Raw genomic sequence first — 22,963 nt, 5'->3', positions numbered from 1 at the left:
ATATATATATATATATATATATATATAAAATAATAAACTAAATCATATACCTTAACACTGATCATTGATCATTTAATTCATGCACATATTAAACATATACTACTTTGATTTTTATTTTGAAGCTGTCCATTTTTGTTTCCATTTCCTCAGTACTTTTATTTACTTCCCCTTTACTTACCTCCCCTAGGGAAAAGTGATATTGGTAGCCAAAGATCTCTCTGGCCAGCTAAGCAATGCACCCTACTTTCTAGTTAGTAAAACATATCAGCAATAGAGAATCTTTTATAACATTTTTCAACAGGCGGTCTTTGATGGGACTGCAGGAGGTCAATGGCCAGATTGGCTGCAATGCCACAACAGAAATGCGTTCACCCTATAGTCGAGAGATCGCAAGTTTAAATCCCATTGATGCCAGAGCCATCCCTAACCACGAGCCAAGGGAGCAAATTGGTCGTAATGTCTGTGTGGGAGATATCTTTCACTCCTCGGTCACTCAGAGATACACTATTTACTGTGAGCTAATGTATGAAAAAGAGAGTAGATGGTGCTTTTCTTTGAGGGTGTTACGCTTCCATGTGATGCAGCATGAGCAGCAGTTTGGAATGATGCTGTTTACTGGCTCAGAGGAAGCACGTGGTAGCCTTCACCTTACCCAGTTGGTAGCTGTTGTATGACTGGGGAGTGCTGGCTGGTGGATGGAAATTGGCAGGTGACCAAATTGGGGAGGAATTTGAGGACAAGAAATTCTCATCCTGCATTAGACATCCTCAGGGTCAGTCCTCAGGTTGCTCTGGTTGCTCTGAGGGGTCTCTGTATTCGCTACCAGGATGTTAAGATCAAGTTTTTAGCTTTCGTGAGTGAAATTCATAGCTCGAATTCTTCGACTTAGAAAGCAACATTACTAAAAATATGCTAACTTATTATAATGGCTCATATCATGCCTAGTTTTCATTTTTGCAGTCTCTTATTGATAAATACTTGATACTGACTCAGTTACTACTCTGTGTTTTGGTTCCTATTGCTCACAGCCAAGTAGAATTTACTGTACTTGATTCATATTATTAAAGGATGATGGAGTCCTGTTGGAGATTTGGAGTACAGTGTAGACGTGTGTGTTACAGCTCTGTGTGTGTGTGTGTGTGTGTGTGTGTGGGTTTCAGGCATGCGTCCTCTACACTATGCTGCATGGCAGGGGAAATCTGAGCCAATGAAGATGTTACTAAAATCAGGCTCATCGGTTAACACACAGTCAGATGAGGGACAGATTCCCCTTCACCTGGCTGCACAGCACGGACACTACGATGTGGTGAGTCTCCAACACGCCAACAAACCAATCAAACAACCAACCGATAAACCAGCCAAGCTTAATTGTCATTTATGACTCATGATTCATCGCTCAGGCTGTAACACAGTTAAATGAATCAGTAAATGAATCTATTGATCAAGCATCAGTCTATCAGTCATTCCATCCATTCATTCATTCATCCATCCATTGGATGAAGGAACTAAATTAAGTAAATCAGTCAGCAGGATATCAGCCAGCAAATCAATGAATCCATTCAGAAGTCATTGAGCCAGTCACTCAGTACGTTTACACGGTCAAAAGTAATCCAATATTAACCCGATTAAGACAATACTCTGATTAAGAAACTACCATGTAAACAGCGATTTTTTATTACCTTAATCCGATCGATTAAAGTCATACTCGAAGTAAACACAAATCGAATTAAGACATGTGGAGTATTCCTGTTTTAGTCGCATTATTGACGTGCATTACAGACATGTACACACATTAATCACACTATTAACGTAGTGTGAGAGTTTTCACCACATTTTGCGATAGGACACGTACACACACGGCAGTGCTCAACTGTTTGACGGTAAACAAGAGAGCAAATACTGTATAGTAGATAAGTATGCAGTTTGGGACGCAGCCCACGGCTTCAAGCAGTCGTCTGTTACCACGTACAGCATGACAAATAATTAACTGCACTTGAAGCGTATGTAAAATTTTAAATAAAAACACCCAAAACTCTATACGGTACTATAACAAAGACCAACTGTATGTCGATACGTGAAATTCTGGAGGGAACGTCAGATGGTGTGGCGCTGTGACGTAATGACGTGTGCCATTAATCGATCTGTGTTCTATAACATGTAAAACAGGAACATGAAAGGAATATTCTGAAAGCAACTCATGTAAACACCTTAATCACAATATTGTCTTATTCAGAATAAGCTCAATAATTACATTACTGCTGTCCATGTAAACGTAGTCAGTGATTAATGATAATAACTAATCAAGTTAGGCAGTCTGTCTAAATAAACAAATTTTATGAACAGTGTCCCAAAAATAGGCCAAAACCTCTTAACTATAAAAGACTTTTAATGGAGAAAACATTTTGAGATCTAAGACTAACTAATGTATGGTTTGTTTATGTGCCTTATATATTATGTTATTAAATTTGTTAAATATTAATTTTGTCTAACCATATATACTACTGTGAAGTGCCACACCATTGGCTATGGCTTGGTTATGTTACTTGCTAGCTAATGTCAATTTCTTACAGGTTGTGCTGGGTACTACATTGTTTTTTGTTTTTGTTTATTATTCTTAAAATGTCATCTTGATTGACAGCTTGTGGTCAACGGTTTTAATCACCTTTATACCACCGTGCTTTTGAATTCTCAAATCTGATTGGTCAGAAGGTGTTGATTAATTGAACAGTAGTTCAGCTGCGCCGGTTTATGTAAATCTACTTGCTGCAAAGTGTTATCTTTTTCTATATTGACAGTTGATTCACATTGACTTGCATGGCCAGCACTCCACATAATCTAAGACTAGTAATAAAATTCTAAATATGTTGTTATTTAAATAAGAAAAACATCTACAGTGCCCTCCAATAATATTGACACCCTTGGTAAATATGAGCAAAGAAGGCTGTGAAAAATTGTCTTTATTGTTTAACCTTTTGATCTTTTGTTCACAAAAATCACAAAAGTACTCTGCTCTCATGCATTATAAAAAAGAAGTTTATTAAAAAAAAACTTTCCTAAATATATTTGTGCTACAATTATTGGCACCCCTTTGAATTAATATGAGAAAAATATATTTGAAGTATATTCCCAATGATATTTTAGTACACATAGGTGACTAGGAACAAGAAATTGTTCAACAATGACTTCCTGTTTCTCAGGGGTATAAATATGAGGTAACACAGGCCAAATTCCCTTAGTCATTCATAACTGTCAATCTTTTGGACTATTGTGGTTCATGTTTTAGCCACTACATTGTAGGGTTGTCATGGTACCAAAATTTCAGTAGTCGACACCAATACCAGTAAAATTCCACGGTACTCTGTACCAATTTCGGTACCAAAGCAAAACACAAAAACATGCTAATTAAACAACACGCTATTATATTAACTAAGTTAAATATCAATTTAAAATATATTTTTACAAATGCTATTCTGTACTTCTAGTATATCATTATTAAAGCTACTAGAGTTATCCAGACAAGAGGAAAAATGTTTTTCTGACTGATAAAGACATAAACAGTGCTAGCCACACATCTGTTATTTTCTAACACATAGATTTCAGATATATCGCTCATCAAAAAGCCTCTGGTGTGTAAAATTAGTAAAACCCATCATGTCCTCCCATTTATTTTACTCCAATAAAACTCATGAATGTATTAGCATTAAACGCACGTATACTAACATTAAGTAAGCAAAAACGAGGATGTTTTCTTGCAATAATACACTCCAGTTAAACTATGCTACAACATTCATAATGCAACCGCTACCATCATTGTAAACTCACCTGCTTGAATAAATACAAGCAGCCGCTCTTCCTGAAATTTTAGGGGCGCAGCTTTTACACACTTAGCGGTAATAGCACAGAAAGCGGAAAACGAGCGTCCGAGAGAAATACGTGTATTTTGCCTACTATATAGTAGGTAAGTATGCAGTTTTGGTCGCAGCCATGGTAACCGGGGGAGCTGCTGCTGCTTTGGCTCTTCTTGTTGTACGGTGCACCCATGAAAAGTTCCCAACTGACCACCTGTCAGGCAGCGTGTTAGTAACGGGTTGTCCCGGTACTACCGGTACTTTTTTCTTTTTAGTACCAACTTGGTAAATGGCGCACTTGTATAGCGCTTTTATCCAAAGGTACTTGGTATAGAAGTACTGGTACTTTTGACAACCCTACTAGATGGCCTCAGCGTACGCCTGGGTTCTGATTTCCCCGCCTTTCCGTCTATTAGGTCAATTTTCACACCTGTGTCTTGTTATCTTTGTGTATTTCAATTGCCTCAGTTCTCTGTCTCTTTAATTGGTGATTGAATGAGTCTCTGTCTTTTTCTCCCCTGTTGATGTGCTTGCATGTTGCTATTGAGGATTTTCGTGTTTTCCTTCTATGGATTACTTCCTGGATTTGTTATATATTTTTTTTTTTTAGATTATTCCCGTTTGGATTTTCTTTTGCCTTGAGGACCTTGTATTTTGAAAAGAAAATGTAAGGCTACTATTTGGATTGTTTGTCTTTGTTTGCCCTCTCCTTTTTGTGTTTTTTTTTATTCTTTAATTAATTTTTTTTTTAAATCATTTCATGGGCTGTCTGTCTTCCATTTTGGGTTCAAACATATTCTCTGTGGCTCAGCGGTAGAAGCTCCACTCCTTACACCAGAGCCCAGCAACTGACACATAACAATGGGTAAGAGCAAGGAATATAGATGTGATGTGCCGTAAAAGGTTGTTGAGCTTCACAAAATGGGAAGTGGCTATAAGAAAATAGCACAAGCATTGAAAATGCCAATTTCCACCATCAGGATAATAATTAAGAACTTCCAGTTAACTGGAAATGTTATAAATCAACCTGGAATTGGACGTGTGTCTATATTGTCTCAACGCACTGTGAAGAGGATGGTTTGAGTGACCAAAAAATCTCCAAGGATCACAGCTGGAGAATTGCAGAAGTTAGTTGCATCTTGGGGGTCAGAAAGTCTCCAAAACTACAATCCGAAGTCACCTACATCACCAAAAGTTGATTGGAAGGGTTTCAAGAAAAAAGTCTCTACTCTCATCCAAAAACAAACTCAAGCATCTTCAGACACTACTGGAACTTCAAATGGGATCGGGTTCTATGTTCAAATGAAACCAAAATAGAGCTTTTTGGCAATAAACACCAGAGGTGGTTTTGGCGCACACAGAGAGGTAGCCATATGGAAAAGTACCTCATGCCCACGGTTAAATATGGTGTTGGCTCTTTAATGTTTTGGGACTGTTTTTCTGCCAGAGGACCTGGACATTTTGTTAGGATACATGGCATCATTGACTCCATCAAATACCAACAGATATTAAATGAAAACCTGACTGCCTCTGACGGAAAACTTAAAATGGGGTGTGGTTGGATCTTCCAGCAGAACAATGATCCAAAACATACATCAAAATCAACACAAAAATGGTTTACTGACCACAAAATCAAGGTCCTGCCATGGCCATCCCAGTCCCCTGACATGATACCCATAAAAAACCTGTTAGGTGAACTGAAGAGGAGAGTCCACCAGTGTGGACCTCGAAATTTGAAGGATCTGGAGAGATTCTGTATGGAGGATCTCACACACATACACATTATCCTCTTCAATGACTTATCCTGGCATGGGCTCTGCTAACAGCAAGTCATCTGCTCTGTGCCATCTGTACCCTCTGTAAAATCCATTAAAAAATAAGGACAATATATCCATAAGGACCTAATAAAAAAACCCCTCTGTATTAGTCTAAACTGTCAAATAGTTATGTTACAATTGACAAGGTTTACATAAGATTATTTCTTAGATTGCTAACTTTTTATGCTTGAGGTGCTCAACGATGTATTATGTTTCAAAAATCGTCAAACGTATTTTATGGAATCGTATAAAAATGCATCTTGTGGTGCACCGGCTCACTCTAATCATCTCACCATCTTGACGCCTATGTTTTCAAATTGCACAAAAATGCTTACACTCGCTGACTGTGAGGAAAACGCTGCTGCCATCATTTCTATGTTGCACAATATTTGTGTGTGTGTTTTGTGTGTGTGCATGTGTGTGTTTCATTACAGGATTTGATTTTGCGAATTGTACAAATAAGAAAAAGAGACAACTATTAACAATATAAAGCATTTTACCACATTATGTATAGACATGTGCTATTATTTTACATTATACAGGGTTCATACGGTCATGAAAACCCTATTGCTATTTAAAATAGCAATTTCCAGGACTGGAATAGATTTGCAAAAATGAATAAACCAAGAAAGTTTTGGTAAAGTCATAGAAATTTGCTTCACAAATACCTGTATAATAGAATATATGTTTAATTGATGATGTTAGTTAAACAGTACTTAATGTACATGTCACATAACATTACGTTCTCTCTATGGGGTAAAGTCTGGCACAGTTGGTGCTTGTACTTTGAGTCAGGGCCGTAACCACCATAGACACTGAAGCAGACACATCCCCCCAATAATCAGATATGTCCAAATTGTCTAACACCCCCCGACCCCCCAGTATTTGATATTTTTAATGCTGCTCTTCTGCACTTTATTATGCACCGCTATGTGTGTTAGGGTGACAAAAAGTTTGCTTCCGCAGTCTAGCAGCGCTCATCAATGCCAAAATGTCTGATGTGGCCAATCAAATGAAAGAAGGCTTTACTGTTCACAGAAGCCATGCGACACTTAAGTTTTAACAGTGAAAGAGTGTCAGGTAGTCTAAGTAGCTAAAGTTTAATATTTGCCAACTGTTTTACGATTGAAACATTAAAAGACTGACAGTAATATCCAATGATGCAAACATTTACGTGATTTCATATAATGTAATGTTAGTGTCAATGTGACGAGACGAAGCATTAACGGAGCCGTTTTCAGATATTAGACAGAAGATTAAGAATGAATGTGTGCATATTAGGAATAAATTTAATGAACATAATGAACAACTAAATGTGGGAGAGTTATCAACCTCAGACTTAAACTAGAACTTGGTAAAAACGTGTGGATTTGACTCAAATATGTTTTTAGGTGGTGGTTAGGACAGTCGTTTATTAAAATAAAAAGATTATTTGCAAATCTTGTTCTTTAACTATTTTTCTTTATTAATTTAATTCTCTTTTTTTTAAACAATAAACCCCCAAGTGTTTGCAGCCATTGTATTTTGATACTACTCTGTATGTCCTTGTCAGGTCTGTGCTCAAAAAGTTAAAGGTATAGTTCCCCTAAAAATGAAAATTCTGTTATCATTTAGTTACCCTGACAGTTACCCTATCATTTAGTTATGTCATTCCAAACCCAAATACTGTTACTTTTCATCACATAAAAGAAGATATTTCCCACTTTTCCACTCTATTACAGCTCTATTCCATAAAATGGCAGAGGAAAGTGATCATGAGCTTTAAAGGTGCACCATAAAAGCTCCAAGTTGCATTACTAGAGCTTTGTGTCGTATGGACTGCTTCTATAGTAGAGCTGTGTAAACATTCTTCAATACACACTGACCTTACTGTAGTTATTTTGATTTTGGTTTAATTTTAGTTAAGATACGCTGTGGTACATTTTGACAGGGATTTTTATTCTTATTTTACATGTATACATAGACATTTCAGGGTCATGGTCAAGAAAATTTGCCTTAAAAGTCATGGAAAAGTCTTGGAAATTTATTGGTAAAAATGTGTATGAACCCTGATTATAACTGAGTTATAGAGTTTAAGCAATTCTGTCGTTGCCAGTTTTTAAGCCTGGCTTCTTATTAGGAGTAGTAATATTTTATAGCACCTTTCCTACTGTCCTAGTGGAGTCGATATCAGAGTGGATCAAAACTAGAAGATCACAGAACTTTTCGCAAGTCAGTTAAGGCAGTGGTTTTCAAAGTGAGGGCTGTCAGGGGGCACCCGGGGGATCTCAACAATTTGGTGTGAAAAATAAATTCTCACTCTCAGACAACCACACACACACACAATCAATTCCTAATGTAATGTAATGTAAAGATGTAAGATGTAATTATTAATAAAAAAAGTGGGATATATTCAGAAGTCTGTATTTTTATGTGTTTTAAAGACATCTTGCAAAAGGGGGGCCTCAGTCAAATTTTAATGCCATTTGGGGGGCCTTGCCCTGGAAAAGTTTGGGAACCACTGAGTTAAGGCATCATCTTTTTTCACATTTTAAAACAGTCGATTAGAGACAGATTTATTTCAGCTTTAATTCACTGTATGAAAAATCACATTTTTAAATACACCAATTTGGCTGTCTCTAAACAGAACGAAAGATTCTAGAAATTGATGTAATGATTTTAAGAAGCTTCTGATTGGCTAATTGTCATACTTTGGAGTTAATGGAAGTGCACCAGTGGCTTTTTGCCCTTGATACCATGGGAAAATCCAAGCAACTCTGGAGCAAGTTCCAAACAACTGAAGATACCATCAGCATCTGTACAAAGAATTGTATGTAAATATAAACATTTTGGAACCAAAAAGCCACAACTTAGGGATGAACGAACTTTGGTCCAAAAGATTGAAGTGAACCCCAAAGGCATCAACAAAGGAACTGGTGAAGGAGCTGGAGGCATCAGGTACCAAAGTATGTTAAACAACCATTAAGAGAGTCCTACATTGATATGGCCTGAAAGTCTGTCATGCAAGGAAGAAGCTCCTACCTCAAGACCGGCGTAAAAAAGCCAGACTGCAATTTTGCAGGTGATCAACAGCAGTTTGGAGGCGTGATCTCTGGTCAGATGAAACAAAAATTGAAGCATGGGGGTGGCAGCATCATGTTGTGGGGGTATTTTGCTGGAAAGGGGACGAGTGCAATTCAAAAAAATAGATGGCATCATGATTGTAGGTAAGAGGATTATCTAGAAATATTGAAGCAACACCTCAAGACAACGGCCAGAAAATTACAACTCGGTCACAACTGGGTCTTTCAGCAGGACAATGATTGTCATATCACAGCAAACCAGTGACTACATTTCCCATACTGCATGGCGGCCTACAAACATGGCCGCCATGGACTGCAATTCCCAGAACACTCACACACAGAACACTCACACTCATTCTAATCATTCACACCTGCATCCCATTCACAGCACTCACAGCCACACTATAAAAGAGACTTTTTGAACACTATGACTTTGCGAAGTATTACGTCTCTGTCGTATTTCCAAGCCTTATCTCGCGGTTGCTTTTCAGTTTATGGACTTTGTTTACCCTGTTGACCTCGATTCTGTGTTCTGCCTCGTTTTGCCTGTTTCATTGATTGTTTGTTTGACCTTAGCCTGCCTTGGACTTTGTTTTCTGCCTGATCCCTTGTACTTCGTATTGTTTTATTAAACTTGCTTGCACTTGCTTCCGTCTCAGCCTCCATTACGTGACAATGATCCTAAGCACACCTCCAAAGTTGTAACAAAATAGCTGAAAGAGAACAAACTATTAGAGTGGCCATCACAAGGCCCTGACCTGAATCCCTTTTTTTTTAAATTGTGAACTTAACTGAAAAAGCGTGTTCGAGCAAGGAGGCCCAGAATAAGCAAAAATTTCAGCAAATTGTCGTAAGGAGCTAATGGAAGGCTACCCCAAGTGTTGGATTCAAATTCAAGCAATTAAAAGACAATTTCATGAAATACTAACAAAGTCTATGTAAACTTTTGATAAATTGACTTGCCACAGGAAATGTAGAGTACATGAAATGTGTGGAGTTGTGAAAAATGCACTTCGAATGTGTCATGTAATCAGAGAAGGAACTCTGAACTACAGTTCCCAGCAGCCACTGCATCACAGTCACATGACCCCCTGCACATGAATCACGTTCCTGTTAACAAGGACTCTTGTATATAGCCACAGTGTGCACTGCATTCTTTGTCTTACATTTGTCTTTCTTTGCCATTGTCCCTGTTGCTGTGTTTTGATCTTTGGTTTATGTTTATTCTTAGCCTCAGTGTTTTGCTGCTGATTCACAGTTCTTGTTTTGTGTTTGGTTGTGCTATAAATTAAAGAAATTCTGAACTTGCATCCGTCTCCACCTTGGAATCGTGACAGAATGTCTTTAACGTAGGTGTATATACACTTTTGTCCTCAACTATATATGTGTATGGAGGTTTGTGCTGTGTGTTTAACATGTCGGTAATGTAAGTGTAATATGTATGGAAAGTTAGGTGTGACAAGTCTGTAATGTGTGTTACATACACCTTAGCCAAATTCGTTTAAACTCGGTTTTTCACAATTCCTGACATTTTAATCGTAGAAAACATTCCCTGTCTTAGGTCAGTTAGGATTTGAAAGGATACTTTATTTTAAGAATGTGAAAAGTCAGAATAATAGTAGAGATAATTATTTATTTCAGCTTTTATTTCTTTCATCACATTCCCAATGGGTCAGAAGTTTACATACACTTTGTTAGAATTTAGTAGCATTGTCTTTAACTTGTTTAACTTGGGTCAAACATTCTGCGTATCCTAACACAAGCTTCTCACATTAAATTGCTGGAATTATGGCCCATTCATCCAGACAGAACTGGAGTAACTGAGTCAGGTTTGTAGGCCTCCTTGCTCGAGGTCAGACCTTGACTTTGTTGTCCTTAAGCTATTTTGCCACAAGGTATGCTTTGGGTCATTGTCCTTTTGGAAGACCCATTTGTGACCTTCCTTGCTGATGTCTTGAGATGTTGCTTCAATATACCCACTTAATTTTCCTTCCTCATTATGCCATCTGTTTTGTGAAGTGCACAAGCCCTTCCTGCAGCCCTTCCTTCCCCCACAGCTTGATGCCGCCACCCTCATGTTTCACTGTTGGCATGGTGTTCTTCGGCTTACAAGCCTCACCTTTTTCCCCCCAAATATAACAATGGTCGTTATGGCCAAACAGTTCAATTTTTGTTTAATCAGACCAGGGGACAATTTTCCAAGATCTTTGTCCCTATGCGCACTTGCAAACTGTAGTCTGGCTTTTTTATAGTGGTTTTGGAGCAGTGGCTTCTTCCTTGCTGAGCAGCCTTTCAGGTTATGTCGATATAGGACTCGTTTTACTGTGGATATAGATACTTGTCTAGCTGTTTCCTCCAGCACCTTCACGAGGTCCTTTGTTGTTCTGGGATTGATTTGCACTTTTCACAACAACCTATGTTCATCTCTAGGAGACAGAATGCACCACCTTACTGATCTTTGAGGTTTGTGTAATCATATGCCGTCCTCCTTTTGGTAAATTTTTAGATGGGTGTCGTAGCAGCGTTCACACTTGCAAAATTTTCGGACACTGCCAGAACTAAATTGGCCGCCTGTGAGCACCTCACATTATGCATTCAAAGGCTGTGTAGTGTAAAGCCGGCTTAACATTTGTGTGGTGTATGTAATCTGTGTATGTAGTCTGTAAATGTGTTGTTGTTTTTTTCAGTCTGAAATGTTGCTTCAGCACCAGTCAAACCCGTGCATAATGGACAACGCAGGGAAAACGCCGCTGGACCTTGCGTGTGAATTTGGACGAGTCGGAGTGAGTTGCACTAAACATGCTGCACATTTAGCATTTAGCTTAACACTCACTAAGCATGTGTCAAAATAACGGGCGTCGTCTTAAGTTAAACAATTCAATTGTTTTCAAATTTGGTAAAGTACATTTAAGCATTTACTGTCTAGATTTACTGCTGCATGCCAAGCCTTAATATGAACACTAAAATGTGTGTGTGTAGGTGGTTCAGCTCCTCCTGAGCAGTAATATGTGTGCTGCTCTTCTGGAGCCAAAACCAGGAGACTCGACTGATCCGAACGGCACCAGTCCACTCCACCTTGCCGCCAAAAATGGACACATCGACATCATTAGGTCAGAGACAGACAGATATGTACTTTATTGATCCCATACGGAAATTGCCTTGTAATCAGCTTCTCTGTTTTTTTCTTTCACTTTCTCTGTCTGTCTCTCTCTCTCACTCTCTCTCTCTCTCTCTCTCTCTCTCACTCTCTCCCTCTGTTTCCGCCTGTAGGTTATTGATCCAGGCTGGCATTGACATTAACAGGCAGACTAAAGCGGGCACTGCTCTGCATGAAGCGGCTCTGTGTGGGAAAACCGATGTGGTGCGCCTCCTGCTGGATGTGAGTGTCACTGCAACAAGAGTGCTCTGCTGTTCAGTTTTCCAGAGACAACTGACTAGATAGATAAGCTAGTTAATGACATGTGGAGAAAACACAGACATGTGCTAATGGCAGTGACTTTTTATTACTTTTACAGCAATGACATAAAACCTTTCCACAGATAACTCCATAAAAATAAAGGATTAATTATGGCTAGTTGTTCCAAATAGCTAAATAGCTAGCTAGCTACTATTTATTTAGCAGCAGCTAACTGTTACATAGATAAGTATAACCTTGATAGATAGCTCAGCACTGTAACATAGATTAGTCCTGCTGCAACTGAAGGAGAAAATTTTAAAAAATCTTTTTTTATTGTTGTTGCAGAGTGGCATTAATGCGACGGTGAGGAACACATACAGCCAGACGGCGCTGGACATCGTCTACCAGTTTACTGCCACTCAAGCTAGCCGAGAGATCAAACAGATGCTACGAGGTACGGACGAAGGAAGCAATAAAATTTTTATATATATATATATATATATATATATATATATATATATATATATATATATATATATATATGAGTGTGTATGTATATATATGTGTGTGTGTGTGTGTGTGTATATATATATATATATATATATATATATATATATATATATATATATAAACATACATACATATATACATACATATGTTATATGCTATGAGCTTACATCTACAGTCATCTACAGAATTTTCGGCACCCTTGGTAAAGATGATAAAAAATAATAATAAAGTAATAAAAAATGTCTTTGTTGTTAGTTCATTAAATTTCACACTGAAGGAAATCTAAAGTAAATGTATTTTTTTTATTATTATTTATTGTTCGCATCAAACATCAGAGTAGTAAAGATGTGATCTCAGTGACTTTGAACCTGGCCTGGTGGTTGGTGCCAGACAGGCTACTATTTGAGTTGGTGAGAAAGGTCAGAAGAGAATGGCCAGACTGTTTCAAGCTGATAGGAAGTCTACTGTAACTTTAAAAGACTCTTTACAACCATGGTGAGCATGGTGGCTGACAGGAACCCAATATTGGGGTGCTCAATTATTAGCACCCAGGTTTAGCCAGTATCAATGGGCTTCCCTGTCTTTCAAAACAAAAGTAATAAAAACTCAGTATGTGGTTTTATTTTTGGCATCCACATCAGAATATTTGCTGTAAACAAGGGATTAAAGCAGATTATTGTGGAACCAAGCATATTACAGACTCAGTCACAGATGTAATCGACGTGAACGAGGCGGATTATTTTGGTTACTCTTTCATCCTTTTTTTTCTACAGTGCATTTGGAGGAGAAACTAAAAGTTTGTAGTAGACTGAGCACATACTGTCCAATCAATGTACATATTACACAAAAGGGCAGATGACAACCATATGTTTAGTGTTTTTTTATGTGCGTGTGTATGTGTGTGTGTGTGTGTGTTTGAACAAATGGATTACAGCTTTCCTGTTTACCATATTTGGTATTTGGAGGAAACTTGGCATGAACCAAGTAGAGCATTATGGTTTTGAAACAGTAATAAACTTATAAGCAGCTAAATATGACGTGACAATGAGGACCATATTCATCAGCATGGAGAAAATCAGAGAATACACAAAAGAAATGAGGCAAAAGTGTGTTGAACTTCTTAAACCCTGGAGATTCTGGAATAGAGGTCAACTGGTAGTGGATTTTTACCGATACCTAAGTTTGGCAGCACTTGCCGATTACAGATTAATCAACTGATAGTTTTTAAAATCGATACTGAATGAAAATATAACACTCAAAGTAAAATATTGTTGAACTTCGTTACTAAATTAAATAGTACTGACCGTACCGTGAAAATGTACTGTCGTTTTTAAAATGAAATAAATATTACATATTAAAGTATATAAAATATATACATCCACACTAGGGCTGCACAATTAATCGGATATCGATCGCCATTACGTTTTTGACTGCCCACAATTAAATTAACATGATTGACTGCGATATTGACGTTTAAAGTCTGTCCTCCGCTAATAGAAAACTCCGCTGCAGATCAAATCAAGCGCTTCCTACACTTACAGCCAATCGCCATAGAGTGGCGCAGGGATGATGTCATTTTGTAGTGCCAAAACCCGGAAACAGGGTTAGCATTTTAGCCCTCGAGCTGCCAGCTTCGCTTCGAGCTCCAGCGCTTTGCGCGAGGAGAAATCATGACATTAACATGATGCTAAATGGCACTACAGAGTTTGTCAGAGACATTAAACGCCATCACGCCGAACAAGAAAAAACTTTGCAGATAAACTCAGGGCTCTACAGTGCGACCATTTCACTCGCATTTGCGACTGAAGTACTTTGTGCGACTGTGAATAAATATTTATTTGCGGTACGAGTGACCTGTTCGTAGTTGTATAATACAATCCGAATAAAAACTACAGGAAGTCCAAAATGCATCTACACCGCGCAGTTACTTTCACACTTTCACACTGCTTTTCACCTCCTCAGTCAACCGAACAAGTGTGGAAATACTGCGGAGAAGCCATTATGATAAGAGTAACACTGTATATCATCTGCTTCAACTTCTTGATCTCACAAACCGCAAATCTTTTATTGATCTGGCAAAATGACCTGAACTTGCACCTGTTCGTGTAGAGACGGCGGCTTCGGGCAGAGTACATTAATTATAATGTTAACGCTACAAGGTGGGTTTAATTCAAACTTCTTTATTAAAAAATTCCTCACCAATCATAATTAAGAGTAGCAACTGTTCAGAAGGAGTACGCTGCTGCTCTCTTCACTAATTCTAATATATGGCGTATTCACTTTATTTAAACTTAGGGTTGCCAGATATCACTAGAAAAGTCATTACCAGTTTCCATGTTTTGATTTAATCCCCCAAAAAACACAATATTATTAGCAGACATGGCAACACTGTACTGGGGGAACCCATCTAAAAGGAACAACTGACAAACAAACAAACAGAAAACTAATAAAATGTAAAGACAGAAAATGTGCTTAGTTATAAATAAATAATTTAATATAAAAAATAGATATTATAATAACTTCAGAAAATATAAATAAAATGAGAAATTAAATGATGTTTAATTACTATGGGTTGCATTTAATATCAATTTGACATTTTAAGTTAGTTCGCTATTTCCTTAGAAAGCTATTAGCCTTTTTCCTAATATGGATCATGCTTTTATGGATCATGTGTTAGACTACTTTTAATTCGGACTCTCTATTGTTTAAAATATTTAAAAATAAATATTTTATGTTTGTTTATTTATCAATTAACCATCAGTATTTCTCACTACTATTATTTTAACTCAATTAACAGTGACCATGAGCAGAGAGCTTACATTTATCTGTTTATGACAGACCGCCTGATAAAAGCTTAAAAAAAAAAAAAAAAGATTGGTATCTGGATCGGTATCGGCTGTAAAAATACCGATCGGTGCATCCCTAATGAACTCCATTAAACTAAAGCGCTTTGCATCTGACGGGTAAATGAACTCACCCAATCACATCCTATATGAGATTATTCAGATATATACACAATATACACAGAGCGGTTCGAGAACTGACTCCACCATGACAGTGGAAAATGTCTAATAGTGTAGCTTTAAATATATTTAAGAGCAGCGGACTTCAAAGACTGAACATTGAAGTTTATTGTATTTGTTTACAAGGAGGGACAGGTTAACGGTTGTTTTTTTGGCATACGGTCTGTAAAATTAACTGAAAATATTAAATTTAGTTTATCAGAAGGTAAATGAATTTGTCATGGCTCACTAATTCTGTCATAAGCTCAAGTTTTCTCATGCCTACTTGTGTGTTATATTGTGGCACATTAACGTTACCATCTCTATAAAAAATCAAAAACAAAAAAACTAAACTTCAATCATGCTCCAAATTTTTGACTGTGCTCCTAAATTTTTGTAATTTTGTAATTGTAAAGAAATTGTTACCGTAGCACCCTGAAACTGGTTCAAGTGTGCTGTGCACAATTCCCCCCCAAAAGAGTAAATCCTTATTATGAAAAATGTTTTAAATCAAGTTTGGAGAAGTTGTCGGAAGCTTGGTGATGGTGATTGTGAAGTCGAGCTACCGTGGTGTTTTTCGTTTATAGCGTACGTTAGCTTTTTATTTCTGGGGATTGTATTGAGGCTTCAAACTTCATAAATGTTGTGTTGATTTGTGAAAATTATCTTGATGGACAAAACATGTTAGTATTGTAAACTTTTGATCACAGAGATTATTTTTTCTAATAATCCAAAAGCCTATGGGGAAATCCTGTTTTTTGTCGAGGTAACCAGTGTGATGCTAACTTACAGCTTCTGGTACAAAATGACGTCGTCCCTGCACCTCTCTATTGGGTGATTTAGCTGCGTCTCTCCTGTAAACACTGTTATTGTCTTTTCTGCATATGACTGAATTGTTTTCATTTGGTTGCATATTGTTATATTTGGTTGATGGCATTTTTATTTTGACTTATCCTATATTTTGGGTACAATTTTATTTATAGTTTGCTTCTATGAGATGATGCTCTTTAAGGATAAGTCTAATTTGATGCAATGATTTGTACATTAGCAGGAATGTAGCACAACATGGAGGTGAAAGCAGCGGTCTGTTTATTTAAATGTGAAAGTGCAATAAAAATATGTTGTCCCTAAAATCAAGGAATAATCGTGATAAATAATCGCGATCTCAATATTGATCAAAATAATCGCGATTATCATTTTAGCCATAATCGTGCAGCCCTAAGCCACACTGAACCAAAAAGTAACACTCCAAATAACAAATGAAAATAGAGACCTCCAAAATGAAGAGGAAAAAAAACACTTCAAATAGCACTTCAAAATTTGTCAGTGATAGTTTTTATTTCGACTCTAATGGCCGCTCTCGCCTTGTATAATGACAGCGGACTCGTCTCGGCCGATCCTACCACGGACGCAACCGGGAGAAACTACCGGTGTGAATTTATGCCGATAATCAGTCAACCTCTAATCTGAAGTGATTCTGTAGTGCGAAGTAAATGCAAGGGGTGCATTAATGTGTGTGGCGTAAATTTATATATATATATATATATATATATATATATATATATATATATATATATATATAAATAAATGTTTTTTTTTCTTCTTAGAATTAATTTACCCTAGTTATTGGTTAGATTTCAAAAACATCTTAATCAAGGGGCACAATAATTCTGGAGCTGATTTTATTGCTATATATTAATTAATTAATTATTCCTTTATATTGTTACAATGGCACCATATTCATTCAGACATGAACCCATGGATGCTCCTATCCTAGTGTTAATTGCTGCGGTGTCTTGATTTGGTTACTCGTTGTCAGTATGATAATATTGTAATTATTATTAGATGATATGCTTTAGGCTTCTTTCATGATTTCGACTCAGCACAGTTTCAGTCTGTGGACAGGAACACTTTTTTTTTTTACCTTTTACTGTAAGGAGGAACTGTTTTACTGTGTGTGTGTGTGTGTGTGTAGATGCATCTGCGGCTCTGCAGGTCAGGGCTCTTAAGGATTACTGCAACAACTACGACCTGACGAGCCTCAACATTAAAGCAGGAGACGTCATCACGGTAAGACCGGTTACTATTTATCTATTTGTGTATCTACAGGATCTGTCTGTCTTTTTGTCTATAACACGTTTTTAGAAGAAACTAGAAAAAACACGGAGGGTCAGGCAGATAGATGAACAGACGTTTTTGGAGATGTTTTTTATTCATTGTTGGCACCAGATACATAAGTTGCACGTGAACATTTTTTTCCTGTGAGACTGGGTTGACTCATAACTCTAGTGTGTAGTGTCTTTTTAAGATCAAATTACAGAGGGCACTGTTGCTCGTGCTTTGTTGCATTAAAAATGCGCATCAAAGGAAACCTACGATTTCATGCGGTATGATGAAGAATCACGCGCGTGCTGCGAGCACAGGACATACAGGACCAGTAGGGGACAGTCATGTTTCATTTGAATAAACACGGCTTGCTAGTAGATACAGTAGTTCTGCCTGGACATATACTGTATACACATATCTTTTACCAACCTAACGGTTCTGTTTCTTGTACTGAAGCCCATGATCTGCTTGTCCTTGGCTTGCAGATCTGTGAACCTCTCTCAGAACCGTTCCGCAACAAGCAGCAGAACATATTAAACATTCTCAAGCCTGAAAACAATGGAATGTGTGGTCGGTTAGATTTAAGAAAAAAAATAACGTGTAGTTTACATCAAAATATTACGTTTCTCATCAACACATACGATAAACAAAATTTGGGTATGTGTATTTGTGTAGCACAGTGGTAACATGCAGGTTTAGTATGCTAGAGACTGGGGTTCGAGTCTTAGCTCAGTTTAATTTTTTTTAAATGAGCGGTGTTTTTTCACTGTAGAAAGTTCCTCAAGGTAATGAACGCTGAATGAATTCCATCTTCTCCTTTATAGCCAATGGAAATGTTTGCTTTTTTTCTTAGATTAAAAGTTATTTAAGAACTGGTTTAAACTGAACACAGAAGTCCACACACTGAAAAAAAAATTGATTGAATTGAGTTATTGTACCGTACTGTGTGAATCGATCAAAATTAAACCAAATATTCAAACAGTTTATGTATTAATTTACACATATGGCGGCATTTATCAAACGTGTTGTGATTTACACATCCTGACTATCACGGATACCCAGAGGTGGGGAGTAACATTTACTTCATTACATTTACTTCAGTAACTTATTGAAAAAAATTACTTTTAATAGTTAACTGGCCATACTTATACTCTTACTGAAGTTCATTTTTAATCATAGAAATGTACTGTTACTTCACTACATTCAGTGCCGTTCCTCTGTTACTGTTAAATATGAATGAATATATGTTGTTTTAATAATTAGTTTAAATGATGTACAATGAGGTCACGAGCCTCGCGATGTGCTGCAGTGGTCTGAAACAACAACCGCTCACGTTTTTAGCGTCCTGGAGAGGGGGAAGAAGCGAGCGTGTCAACACACACACACCCACACACATACACACACACACACACACACAAACATACACACACACAGAGTTCTCCATATAGTCTGAAATTCAAGATTTTCCCTTGATTTTAATCAGATCCAAAGTAACTAGTAACTTAAGTAGTCTTCTCATCGTATACTTTATTACTCTTACTCAATTATTAAAACTATTACTTTTACTTTCCACCACGTCTTTATCCTCAATGAACAGCTGCCCTATGAGAGTTCAGCTCTCCCTGACCAACCGACCTACATGTTGGAGGTGTGAAAGCGTCTTGGCCAAAACAATAGCAGGAATGATCCACACCAAATCCCATGCACAGGTGCAAATGGCCCGCTTGTTTACAAAAACAAGAGACTGACAGAAAGATCCTGGAACTCTATTTACATTTACTGCATTTCGCAGACAACCTTATCTAGACCGACTTACATTTCTCTAACTTATACAACTGAGCATTTGAGGTTTAAGGGCTCAAGGGTCCAATAGTGGCAGTTAGGCAGTGCTGGGATTGGAACTCACAACCTTCCGATCACTAGTTCAACATCTTAACTACTGAGCTGCTAATGATTATATTTGCAGACCTGCATAAGGATGGCAGCACCACCAACCTATTTTTTTACATGCATAAACCCCATGCATGGCACAGGGCCATAATTTCAAACTTTCCCTCTGCTGAAAGAAAAGGTATCTGTGGGGGTTTCCAGCTAAAAAAAAAATGAGGAAGACTCAAAAACTGTCAGCATCATTTATATCATATAAAAGATGTGAAAATTGTAAATAAAAGGATAAATGCAAAGAAAATAATAATAATACGTGGCCACTTAGGGCTTCCATAGGATTGGGTTCAGCAACAAAGAAATTCTTTGTGTTTTTGAAGAGGATGAATCCTGCAACTTTTTCACCAGTTACACGTGGATCTCCCCTTCCCCTCAACTATTATCACCTCTCCGCAGCACTTCTCTTTGAGTAAAATGCCTTTGCCTCCATTGTGATGTCATAGACTGCAAATACATACAAATTACTTGACCTGGATAGAATTTATGTGACTCTCCAAATTTTATGCTTCTGCTCCTCCCCTTCAATTTGACGAGCCAAAAGATAAGATTACTTAAAGATGATAATTACGTATTAATCGCCCAGTACATTTGCATGTGAATCCAAAGCTATAGAAGCTACAGCATATGCAATTTACTCCCTAGATTGCCCAATTAAACATACTGCATTCCTTTTCTAAAAAAAAAAAAAAGGTTTTAAAGAGTTAGTGGTACATTCACTAACTTTAAAAAAAAATTCTTGGTCACAATTGTAACTGGCGGGACAGTGAAATAGGTCAGTAAGAAATTATCAGTTGCTCAATAAGACTCATTATAAAATTGCAAACAATATAGAAACCTGTTTTTTCCCCTAGCATGAATATGATTCTTTCAATATTCTGAAGATGGAAAAAGTCAAACTGCATTTGCAATAGGCAGTGATTTCTGTCATTGTAAAATAATGTTACAAAGGATTCCTTTCTTTTTTGATCTACAGTTAAATAAAAGTGAAACGGGAAAATTAAATAGTAGGCTATAAAAATGCACCTATTTCTGGACATTGCTTGATCTAAATATTCTACATAACGAATAAAAATCACAAACATGACACTTGTGAATAAAACACATTTATATATTAAATTCAAAAATATTTAATAGAGTTGTCTTGAATATGTCTGCAGCTCATCAAAAATATAAATGGGGCCTCAATCAACTGAAAGCATGCTGTCAGAGTTCAAATTTAAAGTAGCATTTTTGTATTTAGTTACTTTTGTTTCTGAATAAATAAGCATTATGTCATCAAATCACAAGTCTGTTTTGATTTGATGGTCAGAAGCTGTACTAAATGACGAATAACCTAAAAATCACAAAAATGTCACTTTTATGTATGCAATTTATTAGATCCTTAAAATAAAAAGACAGCTAAATAGTGGAAAAAACATAATAATTGTACAAATGAATGACAATAACTTGCCTATAGTCCATCACCTGACTCTTTCTAATTTGGCATGGGCCTCCAGTCAGTGTTGTTCATGCGGAATTCCTTCAGTGTTACCTTGATGAACTTACTACAGTGAAAAATACCCTACTCATTTAAAGAATTGCTAGTTGAGCTGAGGCTCGAACTGGTATAGTGATTCTGTGGTCGAACTTAACAAATAAGTATGCATACTATAATTTTAAGTACTCTTTGCATACTTGTTGTTTAGAATTTGTACATATTTTTACTGATAAATTAATCCATAGTGTAAGCTAGTTAAATTTTAGCTGGCTCGTGTGACTCTGACCAGGATGAATAAATTGGATGATTTAAGTGTTTCAAAATGATTCACATGCTCAAATTGATATATAAGGAATGGTAAAAACCTAAGGTGTGATGACTGAGTGCAGTGCCAAGTTGGCATAATGGGTAATGTTAATACTTTATGTTCCAAGGGTTGCAGGTTCAATGCTGAACTGTGGTCACTTCTGTAGTGTTTCATGGTTCCTCCTGGGCTTGTGTGGATTTCCTGTGTATTTATTTCTAAGTATGTGTACTTAAATTTTGGCATGCACACTTAAAAAATAAGTATTCATACTTAAAATTATAGTATAATAAAATAATTTTAAATATGCAATTTATTAGATCCTTAAAATAAAAAACAGCTAAATAGTGAAAAAAAAGTAATAATTGTCGGAATTATACGAATTAACGACAATAACTTGCTAATAGTCCATCACCTGAATCTTTGTAATTCGCATGGGCCTCCAGTTAGTGTTCATGCGGAATTCATGCAACGTTACCTTGATGAACTTTCTACAGTGAAAAAACCCCGCTCATTTAAAAAACATTTAGTTGAGCCCTGGCTCAAACCCCATTCACTGGCATAGTAAACCTGCATGTTACCGCTGCACTATACTAGCACACATATAAAACCTCCTTGAATTAAATACTATAGTTATTGTACCGGTACTACAAGAATCACACTCACTTTATGTTTTACATAATCTTGTAATTAGAAACTTTTTAAAATTAGCTTTATCATAAGTTTTGATGAGAAACGTAATATTTTCATGTGAACCAACCATTCGACCACATATTCCATTTTCATTGGACTGTGTTCAGCTACAGTATGTTGTTCCATGCGCCACCTGGTGGTTATTGTGTGAAGCACAACAAATTAATTTAAATTCTTAGAGCCATGCCTGCAGTATACTGTGTGATCACACGTGATGAATCGCGTGACACCGCGTGAAAAAAAACTCTCATTTTTAAAGGCCACATCTGTATGTCAATTTATAGTAATCATGAACACACACCTGCTGTGCAGATGTCATTTGTCACCATTAGCATCTTGTGTATATGCATATGTTACAATATTACTGAATACAGTCAACTCTAGAATTATTGACACCCTTTGTGAAGATGTGCAAAATCAATTTCAGGACAAACGTGTACCTTAATTGAACAAACACATACCTTACTTCTCACATAGAAGATCTTTGAGATGTAGTTTGAATGGCATCTGAATGTTAAGCTGTAAAAAATGTCAAGAGACATTTTAAGGAATAAAATAAGAAGTATGAGAAATATGAATGGTTTCGAACATCCTGCTGCTTTTTTATTTGAATTATGTGACAATTTTGTTAATGTTATTATTACATTTTTGTCCTCTAGGTGTTGGAGCAGCACTCTGATGGACGGTGGAAAGGCTGCATCCATGACAACCGAACAGGAAATGACAGAGTCGGCTACTTCCCTTCGAGCATAGTGGAGGTGATTAGCAAGAGGCCGGGTGCTACAGGTAGGGAAGAGGAAAGA

The 22,963-nt window shown here is 37.0% G+C and overlaps 1 protein-coding gene across 6 annotated transcripts in view; it reads left to right on the top strand.

The window, feature by feature from the left end:
* caskin1 (CASK interacting protein 1) overlaps nt 1-22,963 on the top strand; it is a 152,822-nt gene that overhangs the window by 94,440 nt on the left and 35,419 nt on the right. For all 6 annotated transcript variants that reach the window (XM_053648411.1, XM_053648419.1, XM_053648402.1 and 3 more), the window contains 7 exons: nt 1,161-1,306; nt 11,415-11,510; nt 11,707-11,837; nt 11,998-12,106; nt 12,470-12,578; nt 17,612-17,706; nt 22,820-22,946. In XM_053648411.1, coding sequence (XP_053504386.1) covers nt 1,161-1,306; nt 11,415-11,510; nt 11,707-11,837; nt 11,998-12,106; nt 12,470-12,578; nt 17,612-17,706; nt 22,820-22,946 — 813 coding nt within the window. The remainder of the gene's footprint in view (nt 1-1,160; nt 1,307-11,414; nt 11,511-11,706; nt 11,838-11,997; nt 12,107-12,469; nt 12,579-17,611; nt 17,707-22,819; nt 22,947-22,963) is intronic.

Source organism: Ictalurus furcatus, chromosome 2, assembly GCF_023375685.1.
Source record: "Ictalurus furcatus strain D&B chromosome 2, Billie_1.0, whole genome shotgun sequence".
NCBI classification, from domain to species: domain Eukaryota; kingdom Metazoa; phylum Chordata; class Actinopteri; order Siluriformes; family Ictaluridae; genus Ictalurus; species Ictalurus furcatus.
Note: the sequence above shows the minus strand (reverse complement) of the source record. Positions and strands in the feature narration are given on the sequence as shown.